At 38.6% G+C, this 12382-nt stretch overlaps 1 protein-coding gene across 1 annotated transcript in view; it reads right to left on the bottom strand.

Moving 5' to 3' along the window:
- Nucleotides 1-463: 463 nt before the first annotated feature.
- Nucleotides 464-12382, bottom strand: part of larp1b (La ribonucleoprotein 1B) — a 24041-nt gene continuing 12122 nt past the window's right edge. Inside the window, exons 6-18 of the mRNA XM_056767732.1 lie at nt 12145-12307; nt 9760-9904; nt 9474-9648; nt 8461-8699; nt 7591-7953; nt 5744-5861; nt 5344-5501; nt 5025-5131; nt 4780-4943; nt 4536-4680; nt 3045-3154; nt 2335-2462; nt 464-2231 (exon numbers count right to left, since the gene is read on the bottom strand). Coding sequence (XP_056623710.1) covers nt 1890-2231; nt 2335-2462; nt 3045-3154; nt 4536-4680; nt 4780-4943; nt 5025-5131; nt 5344-5501; nt 5744-5861; nt 7591-7953; nt 8461-8699; nt 9474-9648; nt 9760-9904; nt 12145-12307 — 2357 coding nt within the window. The 3' untranslated portion in view covers nt 464-1889. The remainder of the gene's footprint in view (nt 2232-2334; nt 2463-3044; nt 3155-4535; nt 4681-4779; nt 4944-5024; nt 5132-5343; nt 5502-5743; nt 5862-7590; nt 7954-8460; nt 8700-9473; nt 9649-9759; nt 9905-12144; nt 12308-12382) is intronic.

Below are 12382 nucleotides of genomic sequence, written 5' to 3'. Positions count from 1 at the left end.
GGGCGGCGGAAATGAGCGCTGCTGATGGGATTTGTAGTTTTATTCCGGAGCGCCTGTGGCGTTTCGACTCGGTTACGCCTACAAGACCACGAAGCACATGCGTCAAGACAAAAGATTTGGATAATGAAAGGGCGCAGTGTTATATTTACACAGTATTACATTTTTGCACAAAACGTGCACATTGACCAATATATTTTATTTATTTTTATTATTTATTATTATATATTTTTTCCAATATGTTTTACATATGCATGTTTTTTTTTGCTTTGATTTTTGTCTTACCAAATGTAAACAATACTTTACAATTCTAAAATAAAAACATACACATTTATCTCGATTCAGTCTTGTGGACCAAACACAAAATATTTTTAGGTTAAATAAATATGTTTTTGTCTTGACTTTTCTTCCAATCTATCTTAATAACTTCACATAAAACACACAATTGACTCGATATACACAAATATTGGAGTTTTTATAAACGGTTTAATATATTTTATATTTTTTTTACATTTTACAATTTATGATGAAAGAAAAATGGAAACCGACATGCATACAAACACAAGCGCACACAAACAAAAATATCGCAATAAAATGAATCAATAAAAATATTTCAATTATTTGAAATTATAGAGAGCTGCTTCAAATTATTTTTATGTACAGTTTTTCAAGCAAATATGATACAATCAAGACATCATTTCAGTGTCTGATTAATGATCTTAAGTGAGAAAAGAACACTGATTTAATGTAATCATCTAAGATCCATCCTGGAAATAAAGATATAACGCAAATAAATGTGTTTTTTCTGGGCAGCCATGTTTGCAGTCATCTATAATCTCTCACTACTAACAATAAAAAAATATTAAAATCAATTAAGCTTTCACAAGAGAGGAAAAATAAATTATCTAAACTCCAGCAGAATTCAAAGTATTTAAAAGAAAGAATAATTCCTTTCAAAAACAGAACATTTCTTAGAAAACGTCAAATACACAGATGTTTTCCAAATTAAGTCAAAATTTTCGTAAAAGGTCATCAGATGTCATTTCTTCTCTCCCTTGCACCTAAACTAGAGACATTGTCTGACCGTCTCCATAATGTGAATGGCACAATATTTATATTTATAAGCAAGAACAATGTGTAGATATCATTACTTTCACAATCCCTCACCACGCTGTGTCATACTTTTCAAATATTTAGCTCAGACACTCAGCTAATCATAAAAGCCCATAGAACTTAGTATTTCATCACAGTCATATTTTCTATATAAGCTAAAAGAGCAAAACGCAATAGGCTATATAGTGTGTTATTGTGTCTCAACCCTATTCAAGTTAGATTTCGATGAGCTTTTTTTCATTTTTAAAATAAACGTGAAATCTTGTCAGACACACAGACAGGTGTGTCCCTCAAGACAGGCACGTGCACAAATTAAAAATACACAATACAGATAAAAGCCAAGAGATTATAATGAATGTCCAATGAGCTGTATGTTTTTCTGCTTTTGAAATGTAAGGCATTGGCTGAGGTTTAAAAAAAAAGAATGCATATTCTCTTAACCTCACAGTAAAACGAGTTCACCATGCGGGCTGAGGATTTTGCAATGTACTACTTAAGCGGGAAAAACAGAAGAACAAAAACAAAAGATGTTACAGAAATTAACCTATCCAGAAATGTTCTCGTATGACACAAACAAATATGATTTACTCTTCAGTTTGTTACGACAGTTGGTCTTCGCTCTTACGTTTTGACTGTCTCACTTTCAAGGTTACGGTGTAAATCCTTTCATAGCTCTAAAGCAACTCAAATACTGTATAGTGTAGCAGAGGCTTCATTTTTTTGGCTGTTGGCTATCTCTGGTTTTACTTGCGGCTGCATCTCTCATCCGATGAGGTATTTTACTTTACATTCTCTTTGGGAGGGGCTTTCGTACCAGCATCGTTAGACATGTTGCTCTTGGTAGTTGAAGGTGTTGGTTTCTGATTGGCTAAAAATGATTTGGATGACCCTGGCCCCGATGATTGATTAGATGCGACGGCTTTCGTTGTAGTTGTGGCGGTGGTCTGAACAGAGGAGACTGCTTTTTCCACTCCTCCAGCAGCATGTTGATTGTCTGTAGAAGCCTTGGTAACCGAGGTCTGTTTTGAAGATGAGGATGAATTGTGGCGTCGACGTTTTGGCTCATCCCCTGCGGAAGACGAGTATAGTTTTCTTCTCGCTCCTTCCTCTCCCATTGGTGGCTAAGTACAGAGAAATTTCATTTCAAATTTCAAAAGACTAAATATTAACAAAAACTGTTTTAAAATGAATATTTGAACACTTTAAAAAACAACCCACACTCACATCCACTCTGAAATCATCAATGCTTCTGAATTTCTTAAGGTATTCCTGAAGTTTGGGGTCAATGGTCTGATTCTTCATTTGAGAATATTTCAGGAAAGCCCAGAATTTCTCCAATCCATAAAGTTGACCTACATACATCAATCCAAATACAAAGACAGTGATTACAAATTCTACACGGAAAATATAAGGACATGACAAAATGAGCAAAACCTCCAGACACTTATTTTGAAGTAAATTTGAAGCTTGCTTAAATACGACAATAAAAATATATGCAGGGTTCAAAAATATAAGGATTTCTTTCAGGCTGTTAATTTTTATTTGGACTGACAATTTTTCACAAGCCAAAACATAGAAAAAAGTAGTATTGTGTATTATTATAGTATTTTGCAGTTATTCAGTTGGTAGAATTTATAAAGTTGTCCTTATACTTCATAGCAGGTGTTTTCATCATGGCATTTGTTTGAAAACAATAATGATGGCATATGATGCATTGCAAAATACAGGTTTATCAGGGGAAAAAACAACCCTAATTTGAGTCTGAGAGAAGAAATGGCATCAGGATATGACACAGGCCAAACTTTAACAGTCCAGTTTAGCTTTAAACAGTTCAGTTTGGTCAACTGACAATAGGTCAGCGGTCCTTGTTGAGTCCTGCGCATTTTTATTCACCCTCTCTCAAAATTCCCACGTCTATTTATAAAATACCTCACCCTTCTCAAAGTCATTTATGGTCTCCTCCTGGAAATCCTTAAAGATATCCTGTCTGAACCTCCTCTCCAGTCCATAACTGTAGAACCTGAAAAGACACTCCAATCCATACCTGCAACAACAACAAGCAATAGTAAACACTACAGTACTGTTGGTTTATTTTAGGTAACTCTTATCAGTGTAATTATTTGCATATCGAACACATCTGCATACAGAACCTGCACGGCAGAGAGAGATGGTAAAGTGTGCAAATGTACTGGTCTTATGGCCTATTCAGACCAAGTCTAAATGTTTTGCATGTAAATATTGAACATATCTATAACTCCTGTGTCAGAAATATTGCAGAATGACAATGTTTGTTATTTGGAGACTTCAATTTTCTAATAGTTTTCAGAGCCAAACCATTTAATGTATCCAACATTTTACAAAGGGTTATAAAAATCGGTTAAAAGAGAGATGCAGGAGCATTGCTGCAATTTTACCACCCAGAGTTTTTAGAAGCTGATGAGCAAAGCTAAAAACTAATCGTAAATAAAAAAAAATCCAAAGTTATGCTCTTAGTGTCTTTTAACAGATCCTACACTAAGTTCAGCTCCTGACTACTAATACAGAGAACCATGTGTTAGTAAACAGCCTTGAAAATATACATACGCGCATAACACAGAGGACGAGAGGAACCAGATGGACATGAAAAGGTCTGGCTTGAACATTGCGTCCATTTTTGGTATGGGTGTGTTGCAGGGCTTGAATATTCATAGCAGCCTTAAGGCCTGTCCACACTGGGAAGATAATCGTACACACTTATTGCCAGGGTTTTTCTAGACGTTTTTTACCGTTCATACCAAAACAATTTTCACTGGCGATGAACGTGTAAATTCACTCCCGGACGCGTAATGCAAAACAGAAACACTCCGGTACACAAGGTGGCGCTTTATGCTTCTGACACTCGCTTGTCACACAGAAGAATTAATCTTGCTTCCTCTTCGTCAATGTGTGCTCGTTAAGACCGTTTTGTGCTTGAGCGCCACCAAGTCGTGCTATACTACCTAACCGTCGACCATAAATGCGCGCTATTATCGCCCTGGTGTGGACAGGCCTTTACACTGCATTCATGCATCTCCCCGGTCTAAACTTATGCTCGCCTATTATTATAGGTCCAGTTTGAGAAATATTGAGGTATCTAGCGGTGAGTTTGTGAATTGTAGCCAACAGGTCACTTCACCGCTCACTTTCAATGCACTACGGTGGCTGCCACAGGACAAAGATGGCAACCAGACAACCAGGTGCTACTACCGGTTTTGCTGATGGTTTATTTATATTAACCTCAAAGAAACGCTAACGGTGAAATACATTTTGAAAGGGGCACTTAAGACTGATCTCATCCGATACCTTTACGTCTAAAACATACCCTAAAGCGACTGTCCGCCTGTTTGTATTTGTATAATATTCTCAATGCAAAGACAACACACAGAATTCAGCCCAAACACCCTCACCTGTAGTTCTCTTTGCTGTCCTCCAGGGAAAACTGCTTAAACTCCTCATACATCTTTCTGTTGAAGTTGTCTCTGAGGAAGAAGGACCAAAACCTAAAGAGGGTGTTCATCTCTTGAGACTGACCGACCCCCAACCGCTTCCTCTCTGAGTAAAACAAAAACATTGACATGAGAAAACTGGCCTGTTGACGGCAGAATATTTATACAAGGGCTGCTATTACAGAAACCAAAATGATCATTGTACCATTGAGACAGCGGCGACGGTATTTGTGGTAAACTTGCTGGGTGAAGCCGCTTTCTCTGAGAAGCTCATGCGATGGATGCCAAAACTTTGGCAGGGACTGAGGGGTACAGCCGTAACTGCCTGATAAGGCTGGAGCTCCTTCTGATGGAGATGCATTCGAACTGCTATACAGAGGAAGCAGGTGGTGAAGTTAGAGGAAATACAAACATCAGTGATGTAACATCAGCGTTTAGTGAGCCACAAACCTTATGGAGGAAGTGCGGGGTCTGTGTTCACGCGAGTCCATCACCCAGCCTACGTGGCACTCCAGAGGAGGGTTAGAACTGTGTCGAGTTTTCCTCTTTCTGGGTGTCTATGAGGGCAAACAGTGACAGAAAAGTCATAAGAGACATACAGATCACAAACAAAGTATTCTGTGTAGCGACAAACAATTCATATCTGCACTCGATGTGCAATTGTGCAATTCCACTGACACAGTGTAAATGCAATGCTATTAGTATGGGCAAGTGTGTTCACACAAGTGGCCTTCTGACAATCTGGATAACCTAGAATGTGGCAACTTACTTGTCCGTCAAAGTTTCCGCTCTCTTTCATGACAGGGTAGAAACGTGGAGTTTTGGTAGGGTCCTGTCTGCCAGGCGTACGTGGGGTACGAGGGGTCCGGGGCACACTGGAGGCCTCTGGGACATCCGTGGGGACAGAATTAGCCAAGTTACACTCATCTAAAGCAGAAAAAACAGTTTTAGAATGTAAAAGCTTTTTTTTTACATAAACGCATATAACTTATATATAATAAAAACATATAATATATCATACATGCAAATATTATCATAAAATATATATATATATATATAATTATGAAAAAATTTAGGATTTGAATATTTATCTATCAAATAATAATTGTTAAATTGTACACATTAAATATTTCATGATTATTCCATAAAGATGAGATGTGCGCAATCACCTGCTTGAGATGGTGGAGGAGGCGGTACTTCCTGGTTTGGATCAATAGGAACTTTAGGGGTCAGAGTTTCAAATTCGTCTTGGCTGATCATGTTGAGCTTTTTAAAGTTCTCCATATCCTAATAATAGGAATAAGACAGACACGTTGTAAAAGAGATCAAACCTGTTGCTCTATGAGGACTGACAGTATAGAAACTACAACAGAAGAACACACAGAGATGCCAGTTAAGTGATGGTTTTAAGTCTTCTGAATCTTAAGAAAGTTAAATAATCACAACCTTTTCATTTATCGACAAAGCAAGATAATGTCCATTTGGATCAATCCAATCCCAGACTGCAGATGAAATCACAAACCAGCCACTACAGGCTTTTTGTTTCTGCCTCTATAGACAATGAGGTCATCACTACTGTGTCCAGACAGTGACACTTTGAATCCAGGCAGTGCACTTCAGAAGATTTCCCGGCAGTGTTTTAGAAATTACATCTTTATAGTCCATCACTCTGATCATAACCCATTTGGCCATTCATAATGAGGATGCACCTGTCCTGTACCACTCAAATCTTTGATGCCTATCAGGGGTATTAAGTCTCACATGATGTGGTTTATATCAGGAGTTTTTAAAGCATGTAATTTACATTAACAGAGATAAACACCCTGGTGCAGTCTGATGTGTCAAATTGATTTATATAAATGCATTTGGTCACAAGAGAATCGGTTCATCTTATACATAATTTATAGTATGTAGATAATTTCAAGAAATAAACCGCACAAGATCACTACACTTGATTTTAGAATACGAATGATATAGCAATCTTCAAACCATTTTAAGCAAACAACAAGTCAGCATTCCACTATCACTAGCGCAGCTGTTTATCGGGTGTTTGTACTTCAGAAAGCTGAGTGTTATTGCAGACCTTGGCTCAGTTAACACAGGTGTTAAAACTCCCATGCGGGGGTTCAGAAGACATACCCCATACCACAGGTAACACTGTAAAAACATCCTTTGAATTTGTCACGTGCAGTTTGAATTGCAAAGTAACATTTCTAATCTTCATTCGTAATCTTATAAAGAAAATGAATGGTGACCAAGGTTGTCAAATATAACCCCCCTGCATCTACTGTATCAAAATAAGCAAATAAGCTAAATTAGTTTTCCTCAGAGTAAGTCATAAATATTGTGAGCAACATGAGATCTCTTCACTGATTGGCTGCCCATGAAGAGCACATAAAAGTTTATATATATATATATCAATCTACTAATGTTGCACGCAGAAACTGCGTAAACCGTACGTAGTGTACAATTTTTTTTTTTCGATTTACGATTTCTTGGGGATAAAACTCTTAAAAAAATTGTAAGATTCAGTACATATTTCTTTCGTCATTGCACTGTTACATACAAAAGCACAATTTGAGTCTAAATAAACAAGAATACATTTATGTCTCAATGCATTTCCACTTCTGTGATAAAACTTATATATCAAGCATTCAATTCCATTTTATCAGTCTCTCACTTAGTATGGACATTAGTTGAGAAGTCCTCTGACACATCAGCTAGTCATTTAATTTCATCTGAGATTATGATCTCTTACGCAAATCTTTCAGCATATTTCTGTATCCACAGAGCCACTTGTATGTCAAATATTTGCAGTGGAAAATTCCCACATTACTGCTGAGTGCGAGCATCTAACTGAAGCCAACAGCTGCTGAACTTACATCACATTCAGCACAATGTTCTAGACAACAGTTAGACTCGGCCGAAACCAATAAACAGCAAACGTCAGTTTTTTTCAACACTTAAATGGACGAGCCTTTTAGTTAGGATTTGTGCATTTTGCCTCTAATCTCACCTTGGCATTGGTACATTCTTGCGGTCCATCTTCTTTCGTCCAAAGATCCTGCTCATAGTAGAACAATCCATCGTTAATGGCTTTGGCGAGGTCAACTGTAATTTTAGCACGTGACTCGTGGTTTCCTTTCCGATCGCCCCCAGGGTGCTTCCGCAGGTTAGGGGGGGTCTGAGTAACGATCAGGATCTTATTAACGTCTCGGTCGTCGATTTCATCGTCAGAGTCGTCGTCGGACCAATCGGTGAAGTTGTTCTTGCGAGGTGCGGCGAGTCTTTCCATTTCCTCATCAAAAAGGAAGTCCAGTTCCTCCTGGACTGCCTCAGGCTGCTTCTTTGGGCTGGACTGAGCCAATTCTGGACGTTCCTGAAGCAAACATAAAACATTTAGTCTTCTGAAGTCAAGCAGCTAGCCAGTAACATTGTGTTCACATTGCATCCATCAAATTATTTTTGTCTGTGGCTACAAGAGCAGGAAAAATTATCAAAAAGCGAGGAGAATACTCAACTGATGAAGGGAACAGAGGAAGGGGAGGGGAAGAAGAAAGACGACTAAGAAGAAGAGGAGTTATTGAGGTCTGCACACCCACAGGACAATAGATGGAGTAAGGGATGGAGAAAAGGTTTGATGGATGAGTTTATAATTAAGGTTAATAAAGAACACAGAAAAGTGTCCAATTCCTGTGCCAGAAGCGGCACCAAAATAAAGTTAATATCACTCGTTCTGTCTGCTATTGTTCAGACTAGCAGGAAGCCCCCGTCCCAAACTAAACACTAATGGTTACCTTGTTCTGTTACAGCCAAAAAAAGAAGGAGATTACTGATCTGTTTAGGTGCTAGTGGCTCAGAAATTGACATTATTATCCAGACGTACCTTGCTTTTTCCTGAAGAGTTTCGGGGGCGTTTTTCCACCTGTATCCATGGCTGGGCTTCTGGGTCAGGAAGGCTGCCGGAGCACACTTTAGGGCTGCTTGGATCTTCACTAGAGTTACTTTTAAAGGGAGAGGACTCTTTCGACTGAGGTTTGTTTGTGTCTGTGTCAGTGGTGTCGCTAGACTGACCGTTTACCAGAACAAGATCATCTATTTGCTGATTGACTGGTGAGGATGACACTGTAACCACAGAAAATAAGAGGTTGTTTACACAAGACCGTTTTCAACTGAAAACGCGAAAACATTTATGTACTTTGGCCGTCCGTTTACACGGAGACAGCGTTTTAGAGGACGGGTCTCACAGTGCAACTTTTTAAAAACAATGTCGTTTTCATTTCCATGTAAACAAATTTTCTGTAAACGATGATGTCTCGCGCATGGGTAATACGCGCTCAGTCCCCGAATACAGCCAAAACAATATGGCGGTTTCCGGAACTGTGAGCTCCCGCTACTCGACTATTAATGTTTCCCAGCAAAATGTGGATTTGCTTCACCAATAAGACCAGCGGAGACACAACAAACATACTTTGACCAACAGTATTAAAAAGCACTTCTGGCTTTTAACTGTGCATGTGTATGTGCAAATGCACGTCCTGTTTCTTCACATAACAACATCGCTATCCATTGGCCTGGCGTGCATACTACAGCGGTTTTATCCGTTTTCCTGGATCCGTGAAAATGCAGACAGTTTTGATAACTCTGTCATGTGTACGTGAAAGCTTTCAAAAACGCAAAGGAAAAACTTTTCCGTTTTTCATCGTGTAACCGCCTTAAGAGATGTTAACCAAACCCAGTTCTTGACATAAAATTCGTACCTACAGTTAATGAAAACTGGAGGTAAGAAGAAAAAAGACCACTTTCTTGAACAAATAGCACAATAAAAGTATAAATTGCTACAATGGCATTAAAATAGCAACAGAACAAATTAAAGAGCTAAAAAAAAAAAGGCCGAACCTGAGCTGAGAGAAGTGAACGTCTGTCCTGGGATGAACTCTGGGCAATGAATTAGCTGGGTGAAATCTGTGCGTGGAGAGTCCAGAGGAGGAACAGGAATCGGCCAAAATTCTGGATTCTCTTTCCTACGCATTTTCTCATCGACCATTTCCACGATTTCACTGTTCTTTACCGCCTGCATGCACACACAAAACTAGATATAATACAGGCTAAAAAAAACAACAATTTATGTTAACATATGTTGTCTGTGTCCTGAAAGCGGTGTAGTGCAAAGGTCTAAGGTCACCTCCTTAATAAGGTTTATATCAGTGGTGAGGGCCTGGACTCTGTGGAAACTGGCGATCAGAGAGATGGGCAAGAAGCCTTTCGAATCCATCTTCCTCCGCAGGAAAAAGTCTCGCTCCAGGTTTGGGAGGCTAAAGTAGTATTCGCTAAAAACAAACAGAAACAAAAGATGTTATGTTCTGCAGTTTTAAGAAAAACACTGTCTGCAGACATGTTGTGTGATTTTCATGTTTGTGGATTCACGGTGCTAATGGTGTTGCCATGTTTTACATATTAAAACTGTTTATCAAGCTTGTATGGCTCAGGGTCAGAAAGCAACAGTTTATTAAAGTGGACATGTGAGGTTTTTTATGCATTTAGATTCATTTCGGTTTCTTATGGGCTTGGTCTTGTGCGCCGATTCTTCTCGCAAGATCTGGCAAGGCGAGTAAGAAAACGCTCAAACTTCTTTCCCCATGATATGTTCCGGAGTCTATATAAAATGTGGTCTTGGGTGGGTAAACGCGGTTTTCAAAAATTGATGTTTTGATGTCCTCTGACTGGATTGAATCATAGTCTGAAGCTAAAAAGCTGAGTCTGCTGCCATCAAACACGAGGCGAATATCTGTCAAAGCATATCCAGACTGAGTCGTGTCGTCTATTCCAACAAATAGTATTTTTTGAAGTCTTTCCCCAGAGCATTACAGTCTTGCTCTGTAACCACTGTGACTGCTGCATGTACAGTAATTATAATCTACGCAGTTGTGACTGTGATCGGTACCATGGCAACCAAAAAATTCTTACGCCCTAAATGCACTTTCCTCCGAATAAGGTAAGAAACACACACAGGTGTCTCTGGGAGTATTCCAGTGACACAAGGTGTTATAATGACCGGAGTGCAGGTTCACCTGATGTCTAAAAAACATACTTTCACCTTCACTGCTTAATGTCATATTTAAATACTATTCTAATTCTCACGAAAATCTATCAACAAGGCATTTGGCTAAAAAGTTAAAGGTCTCTTAGCATATGCATAATGTTCTTGCAAAACACCTTAAAAGCAGCTAAGGTGTTACATCAGGGACTCGAATGATTGGATGACCCTGTCAAGCGCTTTAACCAATGAGACATCTTTAGTTCAAAACGAACATCCGTTCAACTTTTTTCCCTGTAAATGCCAGTGGGTCCTCCACCCAGAACACACCTCACATTCCAGCAGCTTAAGTCAGACGAGGTTGCGACACCCTGAGTGCAGTACACGATTCTGGGAAGTTTCAGTGGAGGTGTTGTGCAATTTATGCTAACTGGCATGTGTAGGTTTTAAAAAACTGGACTGGGAATACATACAGTAGAAGGAGTTTCAAAATATACAGGTGACATTTGTGGCTATGAACACAAATGATCCTATTTATATTGTATTGAAACTGAAAAAACTTTTTAAAAAAAATCCCCAACAATCATTTCTTATGATTACTAATCGAAATGTTTTCAGAAGTTAGAATTCAGATATTGTCAGCTGCCAGTCGTGAAGTACGTTTAGGTGAACTATGAGAAGAATTAGAGCAGCGGGACACACTCATACAAGTAATATGCAATATGCATATTAAACAAATACATTATCTTAGACTATCTAAGAGACACTTCCACAGTGTCCTGTTCCCTGATCTCACTGAATCCTTCCTCATCAGACAAGCTAAATTAAGGACAGTCAGGCATGCAGTGTCTGCTCCCTCTGCTGGTGGTAATGTGTTAAACACTTTTAAAAAAATCATCTTACTTTAAGGGACGGTTCACCCAAAAATATAAATTCTGTCATCTTTTACTTACCCTCCAATTGCACCAAATATGCATACATTACTTTGTTCCGAATAACATATAGTTAGATGTTTGGAAGAATGCTTGTAACCAAATATTTATTTGCCACCATTGACTACCATAGTGGAAAAATTAAAATGGTAGTCAGAACTGCCCCAGAACTGTTTGATTTCATACATTTCCAACATTGTGTTCAACAAAACAATGGCATTTATAAAGCAATTTTTCCTACTATGGTAGGCAATGGTGGCCAAGAACGGTTTGGTTACAAGCATTCCTCCAAATATCTTTCTCTGAGTTCATCAGAGGAAAGAATTGTATGCAGATTTGGAACAACTCGACAGTGAGTACATGACGAAAAAATTGTGATCTTTGGAGGAACTGTTCCTTTAACTTTCAGTTCAGCACTGTGTAGCATAGTTCACTGTAGCAAGATAAACCTGAAACCTATACATTAGGATCTCACACAGTATTTTGTAATATGTCTATAAAATGGTCCACCAAATGTTTCACAAAAAGTATACAACGAAATGCATGCTGGAAAAGCAACTTTACAATTAAAAATTTAAGTGAAGGGAGAACCTAAACGTACATTTGCCTTTTGATGTATCCTTTAAGCAAGTTCTCCTCAATCGTATACATCTGCACGCGATTACCATCGTCATAGTAATAGACCATGTTACTGCCGAAATCAGCTGGAGCTGAAGACCCATCCTGGTACGAGTCCCGGTAACTGTGGGAATGGTCGTAGCGACCTGAGAAGAGAAAGAATAGAAAAAAGAACAGGGAAAAGGAAGGTATTTTAGTTTGTTAAAGGGCTGTCTAGAATA

This window comes from Triplophysa dalaica, chromosome 15, assembly GCF_015846415.1.
Source record: "Triplophysa dalaica isolate WHDGS20190420 chromosome 15, ASM1584641v1, whole genome shotgun sequence".
Lineage (NCBI taxonomy): Eukaryota > Metazoa > Chordata > Actinopteri > Cypriniformes > Nemacheilidae > Triplophysa > Triplophysa dalaica.
This window is presented reverse-complemented; position numbering and strand designations above follow the sequence as displayed.